Genomic DNA, 10,884 nt, shown 5'->3' with positions numbered 1-10,884 from the left:
TTGATGAATTTGGTTACAGGCTATATGATCCAATTGAGAAGAAGCTTTTGAGAAGTTGTAATAGCATCTTCATGGAAAATCAAACTATTGCAGATATCTACAAAGCAGAGAAGCTAGAACTTTCAACTTCTGATGGCGTAGTCCATCTTGATCAAGTTCCTCATACAACTGTGCACGATGTTGGTGGGATTGATGATCATGGTAATTCCCAAAATTATGTCCCAGATCAACGTGTTAATGTTGATAATAATAATGATATTGATATTGATAATACTCATACTCATGAAGTTGTGGACAAATCAAATATTCCTCTTAGGAGATTCACAAAATAGCGTGTTTCTTCCTCTCGTTATTCATATAATGAGTATGTGCTACTCACTGACGGAGGAGAACTTGGATGTTATTAGAAGTCCATGAAAGATGAGCATAAGGATCAGTGAATTGAAGTTATGCAAAATGAGATAAAATCTCTACATAAAAATTATACTTATGAGTTGGTGAAATTGCCTAAGGTTATGAAAGCTTTGAAGAACAAATGGGTGTTCAAAGTTAAAGTTGAAGAACACAACTTGCAGTCCAAGTACAAAGTTATATCAGTTGTTAAGAGATTCGATCAAAGAAGGGGTATTGACTTTGATTGGATATTTTCTCCTGTCCTGAAAATATCCTCCATTTGTACAATTCTTAGTTTAGCTACTAGTCTTGATTTAGAGATTGAGCAAATGAATGTGAAGCCAATATTTCTTCACGGTGACCTAAAAGAATAGATTTATATGGAACAACCTGAAGAATTTAAAGTAAATGGTAAAAGAAATTTTGTGTGCAAACTCAAAAAGAATCTCTATGGCCTAAAGCAATCTCCTAGAAAATGATACAAGAAGTTTGAATTTGTATGGGGGAGCAAGGCTACAAGAAGACTTCTTCAGATCATTATGTATTTTGTACAAAACTTTTCTGATGATGATTTTATCATCCTCTTGCTATATGTGGATGATATGTTGATTGTGGACAAGAATACTTCAAAAATTGACGAGTTAAAGAAAGAGTTATGTAAGTTTTTTGCTACAAAAGACTTGAGTCATGCTAAGAAAATTTTGAACATGAGAATTACTCGTCTCAAAGATGAAAGAAAGATTTTTTTGTCACAAAAGAAGTATATTGAACGTGTACTGGAGCGCTTCATTATGAAAAATGTTAAGCCTGTTAGCACACCTCATTCTGGTGATATGAAGTTGAGCAAGAAGAGGTGTCCTATAGCTAGGGAGGAAAAAGAGAGCATGGCCAAAGTTTCATCTTCCTCCGTCGTCGGAATTCTAATGTATGAAATGATATGTACTGGACCTGATATTGCTCACGCAATTGGTGTTGTCAGTAAATTTCTCAAAAATCTCAAAAAAAGCATTGGAAAGTTGTGAAGTGGATACTTAGGTCTCTAGGAGGAAGTTCAGATAAATACTTGTGTTTTAGACGATCAAATTCAATCTTGAAGGGTTATATAGATGCTAATATGGCAGGTGACCTTGATAACAAAAAATCCACTATTGGATATTTGTTTACTTTTTCAGGGGGAGCTATATCATGGTAGTCGAAGTTGCAGAAGTGTGTTGCACTATATACAACTAAAGCTGAGTATATTACGGCTACTGAATTTGACAAGGACATGATATGGCGCAAGCGATTTCTTCAAGAACTTGAATTGCAACAGATGTAGTATGTTGTCTATTGTTTTTCCATTCTATTTCCATTATTTTGACCACATATATTTTTGTGTTAGTCCGCATTTTTCCAACACTTAAACACATGAATTCCAAAGCCAAAAACATATCTCCATTCAACTTAATCGTTCAATAACATACCAATATACCAATATATGGCACAAGCAATTTCTTCAAGAACTTGAATTGCAACAGATGTAGTATGTTGTCTATTGTTTTTCCATTTTATTTCCATTATTTTAACCACATATATTTTTGTGTTAGTCCGCATTTTCCCAACACTTAACACATGAATTCCAAAGCCAAAAACATATCTCCATTCAACTTAATCATTCAATAACATACCAACATATTAATATTAACATTCGAAATATATTAAACATGGAAGAAGAATTAATGCACCTTCATATAAAAGTAGCCTATAATATCGAAATTCAATCAGCAGCTAAAAAGTGAACTGATTTCATTTGGAAATCACATCCTATTCCAAGTAATGATTGCCTCATAATGTATCCTAACCATTAGCTTATCATTATTCACTAAATGCTTATTCTAATCTCAAATACTACTCAATGCTACTTACAAAAACATAAAAAGTGGTACACCAAAAATTTGAATGCCTAAAGCTTCTCTCTTCACCAAGCAGTGTTGAGATTGCCAACTGATAGCTCTATTTTGTCTCTTCTTTCATTCTTTAGGTTAGACTCATTAGCAAATTGGCCTTTTCCCTTCTCCTTCCTAAAGCAAAAGAGTGTCATCATTTTGATCATGACTTGAAAAAAGAAAGAAGAGAAGGAACTTGGAGTTAACGCCCACATAAGAGACGAATCAAGCAAGAAAGGCAGAAAGGGGGCCGCTTTCTCGAGTGAGAGGTCTTTTTTGGGGTCGTCCACTTTTTAATCAAAACTACGGACAAAATTTTCTAATAAGGGGGTACTTTTCCAAGTTGGATAATTTTCCTTGTTTTCCATATTCCCCAACTCCCAACCCTTCTTTAGATGCTAAACTGTTGAGCTTGGCCCAAAGCTTCATCCTTTATAAACTACCCGCTTCAATATGTAACCCGTTAAAAATTAGTAAGCAACAGTTTATGAAATAACACTAAAATCCATTGGAAAAAAAAATACTAGGTCGTTACAGCCTGGTTACAATTTCGATTACCTCTAAAAAGAAGTATAATAATCTTTTTATCAACTGATTACTTTTACAGACAATACTCTTGTGCAAAAGTTTCATTTACAGAGAATGCTTATCAGCAGCTACATTATGTGCCTAGCATGATATCAATATTGTCCAATACTATTCCAAGTTCCAAGTTGTGAGCTTGTCCCGGACTAATGAGACATGGAAGTTCAAATTCAAAAGTTTTTTTTATCCTTTCACTTGAGGCGCTACTTTGAGGTAACTTTTCAGTAATGCTGTCAATCTGTTTACTTCAAAAAGTTGTGGTTGCTGCACAGATGATCCTCTCACCAAGCTATTAGGAAACTGGACACATGGTGAAACTGGGCACACCTCTAATCTAAGTGTCTGGAGTACGTAGTAACTCTTGAGCAACTCTACCTTCCCTTCTGGAATTCTTCTTCCTCTTCCTCTCGAAATTGGGCTCTTTTGCTTTGAGGTCATTGCAGTAGGACCTCAATGAGGCAGCCAGGTGATCATTCCGATGTGCTATGAAGTACATATTAAAATACATTAGTAGTTCATAGGTTCATAAGAAGGAGCAATGTTGAACTATTTTTGAAAGCTCTGACAAGACACATATTATGGAAAATTGAAAGCAGTCTATCTTGAATGAACCTAAAATGAGTTGTGAAAATGGCAAACCTATCAATTTTACAATAATTGACAGCAGTAGTAAATGATTATAATCTTTCTTATGGACGGTGGGAAAAAAAGTAGGGACACACAATACATATTGGCAAACTGTTCAGATGAAACACACATGATTCCATATACATAAGGCAGCATTTTATGTCAAGCGAATCGCTAAGTAGAACTTGTAAAATACTCTTAGTATCTGGAAACGTGACTGTAAATTTAATAGAAATCAGATAAAGCTAGGTTGTGAGACAACGCCAAGTAGATAAAGCCAAGTTGTGCTAATAAGGACTGTTGTCCACAATCTGTTGTACCTATTATTACAGATATTGACTAGTATGAACTCACCGGAAAGAATAACATCTTCCATGTTTACAGACTTACGACCAGCATGCTGTGCAAATAATTCTAGGTCCTTTGATAGCTGTTCTGCTCTCAAAAAAAGGTAGTCCATAAGTTAATTGCTTCAGCAGTCAAGATATACAATTAGAAGCATGCCTGAATATGAAATTTAGTTATATGGCAATGAGACAACTAAGGCCTCGTTTGTTTCCACTTAATAGAGTGGAAACTGTATCATTAACATCTCAGCGCATTATGTCCATTTTTCTTTTGTGACCACTTATTTGCTCTTATTAGATCTGGTTCATTTCAAATCTTGTACGAAGTCTTAAAATCATAATGAAGATGTTTATTCAAATATTCCAGTAAATTTGAAATCTTACCACTACCACCAGCCTCCAACGCACAACCACCACTACCACCTTTACTGTCAGCCACTAATGCTCCTTGATCCAGCCATCTCAAACCTCAAGAGCCCCAAGCTGTTGGTTCTTTTTTTGTTACAATTATTTTCTTATTCCTTGGATGAGATGGAATTCTAGTCTAACTTCAATGTGTTTCATTTGTTGAGTAATCAATTCTTCAATCAGCTTTTAACAAACTTGCAATATTTGCATGACTCATACTAGCAGGTACAGTGGGTCAGCTGACAATTTTAACGATTGCATGGAGATTGTAGGGTATGGCATTTTGTACAAACCGGATGAGGCAGTAAAATATGATATCAATAACATCTGGTACAATCACGTATACACACATAGAACAGCCTTGAAGTTGTCTACTAAAAGTGGTGAGACTTTTGGGTAGCCCTTCAGTGCTTGTAATGTTAATGACTAACTGTACAATTGAAAAATGAAACAGGCTTTGTGTAAGTCGCAAATGAATGTTCAAATGTATTGTCCATTTTATCATGCAAAATGCAGATAGTGTCATTATGAAGGGTCAGCATATCACTCTGTCAGACAGATTGGAAGTGCCATCATCAATCAAAAGAAAGTAAATGTTGAATATCCTATGAAACAACCACAGATATCTCAATTTCTCAAGGCATTTTTCTTTTCTAGGCAGGTTCCTCTATGTCTCAAGTCACATCACATTCACTTAAAGTCCATATGTATTTTCGTTAGCCCTTAAACCTCTAGTAAGAATATGAATAAACCAAGATGGGATGGAACCTCATTGCTACTAAAACAATTCTATACTTAAAACTGAGTATTTGACAAGTGGAGCAATTGAGTTAATCTCCTTTAAACGCATGAAATCGTGACTAATTTGAGAAATTCTAAGTACTAATCTAACAACAAAAAATCTTCTAGATAAAGATCAGATAAGCTGTTCAAAATGATTCAAATAAATAAAATCAAACTATAACTAACTAAATGTATTCGATAAGATTAAATAAAACTAATCGTAACAAACAAACAAACTTGAAGCCATCTTAAAACACCCACTCAAGTTAGGTATGATGCAACAACGCCTAACTTGTCCACACAGTGGAGAAAGGTTAGTCAAGGTGGTGGCTTTGTCACTGCATTCGCAACTTAGGGGTATCTGTCACAACCAGTGGCGGAACCAGGAATTTTATGAAGGGGGTTCAGCATTTTATTACCTAAAATCAGAAAAAAAAATGTGTTTATTCGGATTCGAACTCTCAAGTTGACATAAGCTAAGGCAAAATATTGAACCCCCTTTGCCACTGAGCTAGTCCCTTGACTTATGCTCAAGCGGTTCAATGTTAAATATATACTCATAAATTAAAAAATTTATCTTATATATACAGTGTAATTTTTTAACGAAGGGGTTTCGGATGAACTTTGGACACCATTTGGGTCCGCCCCTGGTCACAACGACTTGATTAGATTCACTTAATTGCCAATATGTTCCATCTTGCTATGGAGAATTGAATTTTGTCTTGCTAATGGTCTCATTCTGCATTCGCTCCTAATTAAACGCATGTATTTATTATATGTAGAAGAAAATGGAATGGTACCTGCAAACTTAAAGGCTAAATCAGATATACAAGTGATGATCGGTTGAGAAACCTCCATACCGCATTGTTTGGCTGCTCTTACAAAAAAAAATTATACACAAGTTAAAGACCACATTGCACAATGAACAATTCGAAATACATGTATTTCCAGCAAGAAAGCAGAAAACCTACCCTCGGCTTCGGCAATGGAGATGGTGCATAATCGGAATCGATCACGGAGTAAGTCGGTCACCGCTTCTTCCTCTTCTCTGTCTACTTCACTTGCCATTCCTCCGTCGAGATCCTCCATTGTAGGAGAATTGTTGAGCATATCGCACTCGCAAACTCCCTGCCGATTGCGAAGGATGCGCGGGAAACAGGGCGGTCGAAACGGGTTTATGTCACGATGGGCTTATGTTTATCATTGTTGTTGGGCTAACACAAGCCCGTCAAATCCCTTTGTCCTGATTTTTTAAAAAATAAATAAATTAGAGAAGCAATAAAAGAAGAAATTTCAAAAATAGCTAAGACTAGAAATATAATCAGGCTCCTTAGCTATAGTTTATTTGATTATGATTTGTATCTACATGTTATAAGTAGGAGAGAGGCGAGCGAGATCTAAAAGAGAGATACAATTGATTTGTATATCTGATCGATCATTGTATATTTGGCTAATAAATGTATCATGAATACAATTGATACAATTGATTTGTATCAATGAATACAATTGTATCAAAGACTATTGTATTCAATTTGTTGATGGAAAATCAATTGTATCAAGTATATTAATGAATACAATTTGTATCCAAATGCAATTTGTATCGACGAATACACTTGTATCAACAAATAAAATAATATTGTTGATGTAATTCATAACAAATTGTATTTGTATTCATCTTGCTTTGTGTATTGTATTTGTGTTATCATATTTATTTGTATTACTAATTGTATTTGTATAATTGACTATTACCATTTATATTTGTATCATTAACTATTACCATTTGTATTTGTATTACATAGAGAAAGAGGAAGAGGAAGAGGCGAGAAAGATGGGGAAGAAGGAGGAAAGAAGTGAGAGAGGAGAGAGAACAAAGAGAGAGTGAGAGAGGTGTCGCGCCTCGAGTCTACACCCAAGGGGTGGCCGGCACTAAAAAATCATTGCTGGATTTCAAGCGAACCCTTAGCCTGCCTAACTACTAAGCGGAAGACTTAACTCATAACAACAATTAACTCAAATGAGCATAAACAATAATATATTTCTGCTTCTCAAATAAAGTCTCAAATACTCAATATATATATATATATATAAGAATTTTAAACATAATCTTTGAAAAAATAAGTCAATCTTTGACTCTGTTTGTGTCTACTCTATGAAGCCTCTAAACTAACTCTGAATATGTACATGATAGGCCCACAGCTACCTCAAAATACTAATAAGAAATACAGAATGAAAAGACTAAGAGCTCCTCTGAATACAAAGAGGTCTCACTAATAGTTGGATGGATAATGATCTTTAACGATATGCCTTTGAGGATCTCTATCATCTGCGTCTGCATCATAAAATGATGCAGCGCCAAATGATGTCAGTATATGAAATGTGTTATATGTAAAATTGTTGAAAGAAACTTACTCAAGAATACTCAACTCAACTCAATAAATGTTGAAAATACTCAATTCAATAAAGTATGCAATATATGAAATAGACAATGCTTTACAAATTATAGTTGATTATATGTAACTCAATATAAAATAATATTTTACTCTTTGGGAGTTTCTCTAACTGACAACCATCACTATAAGTCTCATGATGATACATCAAAGTATTTTCGTTGCCACAACCACCCAATACCTTATCAGGGTAAGAGACGCAACTCAACTCTAGATCCAATAAAAGTTCGTATCAGGGACTGAAGTGAGGAGTCTCTCGAACCAACATTATGATCCAATCCTATGCTGGCTATGGGTTTGAGTTATTCTAGACTCGTACCCAAATCGGTGTTTAATACTACTCCTAAAATATATATATATATATATATATATATATATATATATATATATATATATATATATAATGTTCATGAACTCATGTGTGCATAAGTACTCAAAATAATGTCCCATAAGTCTCATTGGACTTCACTCAATTTAGTTCAACTCTTCTCAACTCATCTCTACTCTTTTAAAAATAGTTATACTTCTCAACTTAGTGAAAGCATTTTAAAACATAACTCAATTTCTCAATTCAATATCAAAATAAATATTTGAATGCATTATTACTCAACTCATTTAGACTCAATAATCATCATGCTCAAAATAGTGAATAAAAGACTTCTCAAAACTCAAACTTATGCTCAAACTCTTTCTCAATTTAAGATATAAAATTTAATCATTCTTTAAACTGAAAATTATGCATAGATTTAAACAATGCAAATTACTTAACTAGGGTTCATATGAATATAGATATGAACGATAATTCAAGAACTCAAATCATGTGAATCATCACAATATACTTATATATACAAAGAACTCAATAAGGAATTACATAGATAACTCAAGAACTCAATTCTAAGAGATTGAAACACAACTCAAACTCAATACAAACTGAATGAATATATAGGGCACGAGGACAAACTGATTCCAACGTTGTGATTAACCTTACATACCTGAAATGACAATTATGTAAGAAAAACTCGACGAAAATGATTGAAACGCTTGAACCCTATCTTTTCTCCTTCTCTCAAAATATTCTAAGTGTTAATGAGAGAAAAGACACATTAGGTACTGATAAGGGGCTTATTTTAGTCCCAAAACGTTATGGTTTTATTTTGGAAAAGGTGAGAAAATACCAAACGACCCTCATTTAAATCGCTAGGTTGCTAGGGGCCCTGCTACGGATCGTAGAAGACTGGTCGTAGAAACTAAGGTCCAAAAATTGGACTTTCTAGAATTGACTCTTATGGGTCCTTCTACGGGTCATAGACCATACGACGGATCGTAAGGGCTTCTCGTAGGAACACTGGGTAAGACAAATATTGGTCTTTATGAGCCGTCCTACGGCTCATCAAAATTATTACGGGTCATAGGAACCAGTTGTAAGAACCTATGCACATTACATTAGCTACTAGAATATGACACCTAGGTCTATAATCGATCCTACGGGTCATAAGGCTTCTTACGGATCGTAAAGTAGGGTTGTATGGATGGGTCTTGACACTGAAAATTTCTTAAGTGTTGAGTGGTTGTACGAGCCCCCTTCTATGACTCGTAGAAATTCCTATAGGTCGTAGGGCCTCTCGTAGCTCACTGAGACAGTGACTCTTCTCACTTTTCTTGGGTTCTCAGAATTTATCTAAGTTAATATAGCACAAGGTATTACAATATCTTCCCTTTGGGATCATTCATTCTCGAATGATGACCAAGCTAAGAATTTACTCAAGGCACGAATGTAATGCAAAAACTCAAAACTCAAACTAAAGAATAACTATTCAAACACTCAAGAAGGCACCAAACTCCGAGATATGAATATTATTATTACCTTCAACATCGACATTAGGAGGAATGAATAGATGTGGGTATTTGGGTTTTATATCCTCCTCGGCTTCCGATGTAACATCCTTAATAAACTGATTTATCTATAAAATTTTGGCTGAAGCAACCTCTTTGGTCCTGAATTTACAAACCTGACGATTAAGAATTTGGACAGGAATCTCCTCATAGGACAAACTATCTTTCACAACAACTTTGTGGGAACAATGAGTGAATGATCTCTTAAACACTTCTTAAGCATGGAAATATGGAACACTGGATGGATGACAACTAACTATGATGGTAACTTTAATTCATAAGTTGCATTCAATTCTTTTAATAATCTAGCAAGGACAAATATAACAGGGAATAATCTTTTCCTTCTTCCCAAATCTCATGACACCCTTCATGGGTGAAACTTTTAGGTACACCTAATCATTCACCTCAAAATCTAAGTCTTTTCTCCTAACATCAGCATAGGACTTTTGCGCAGTTTTTAACCTCTATTGTATAATTTTAACTTTCTCCATAGATTGATAAACCAAGTCTGGCCCTATCAAATCAGCTTCACCAACTTCAAACCAACCAATTGACGATTCACACCTTCTCCCATAAAGAGCTTGATAAGGGGCCATTTGAATAATTGAGTGAAAACTGTTGTTGTATGCAAACTCAATAAGAGGCAAGTGGTTATTCCAATTACCTTTGAAATCAATGACACAATCTCTCAACATATCCTCAAGAATTTGATTTGTACGCTCTACTTAACCATTTATCTAGGGATGGAAATTGGTACAGAGATTTATCTTTGAACCCAAACCTTTCTGAAATGACCTCCAAAATTGAGCACTGAATTGGGTACCTCTATCTGAGATGATAAATAAGGAAATTCCACGAAGTCGGACTATCTCATGAACATATAATCCGGCATAATCCTCTGTTGAATCTATAGTCTTAACAGGTAAGAAGTGGGTTAATTTGGTCATCCTATCCATAATCACTCAAATCGAGGCATGTTGTTTGCAAGACCACAATAAACCTGTAATGAAATCCATACCGATCATCTCCCACTTCTACTATAGAAGTTCTATATTCTGAGTTACACCATAAGGCCTTTGATGTTCAACCTTGACTTGTTGACAATTCGGGCACTAAGGCACAAAGTCTGCTATATCCCTCTTCATATCATTCCACCAATAGACTTCTTTCAAGTCATGATACATTTTGGTGGAACCAGATAAATCAAATATGTGGATCTATGAACCTCTATCATTATTGTATCTCATAGACCTTCAACAATTAGAACACACAACCTTCCTTGATACCTCAACACTCCATCTCCTCCTTTGGAAAAAGCCGTCACTTTTTATTTGTGAATATCCTCGTTTAACTGGAGTAGAATAGAGTCTTGATCTTGCTTTTCCTTCACTTCCACAACTAGTGAAGACCCATCCCCATTTTGAACTATAACACCACCCTCATCTGAGTCCATAAGTCGAACTCCCAAACATGCAA

The 10,884-nt window shown here is 35.0% G+C and overlaps 1 protein-coding gene across 1 annotated transcript; it reads right to left on the bottom strand.

The window, feature by feature from the left end:
• Positions 1-2,802: 2,802 nt before the first annotated feature.
• On the bottom strand, positions 2,803-6,312 carry LOC129888535 (protein MHF1 homolog). The gene is made up of 4 exons (XM_055963499.1): positions 6,040-6,312; positions 5,869-5,940; positions 3,885-3,965; positions 2,803-3,386 (listed from the first exon to the last, which is right to left on the bottom strand). The coding sequence occupies exons 1-4, from the start codon at positions 6,176-6,178 to the stop codon at positions 3,238-3,240; spliced, it is 441 nt and encodes a 146-aa protein (XP_055819474.1). The 5' UTR covers positions 6,179-6,312; the 3' UTR covers positions 2,803-3,237.
• Positions 6,313-10,884: the final 4,572 nt, after the last annotated feature.

Source organism: Solanum dulcamara, chromosome 1 (genome assembly GCF_947179165.1).
Source record: "Solanum dulcamara chromosome 1, daSolDulc1.2, whole genome shotgun sequence".
Classification (NCBI taxonomy): Eukaryota; Viridiplantae; Streptophyta; class Magnoliopsida; order Solanales; family Solanaceae; genus Solanum; species Solanum dulcamara.
This window is presented reverse-complemented; position numbering and strand designations above follow the sequence as displayed.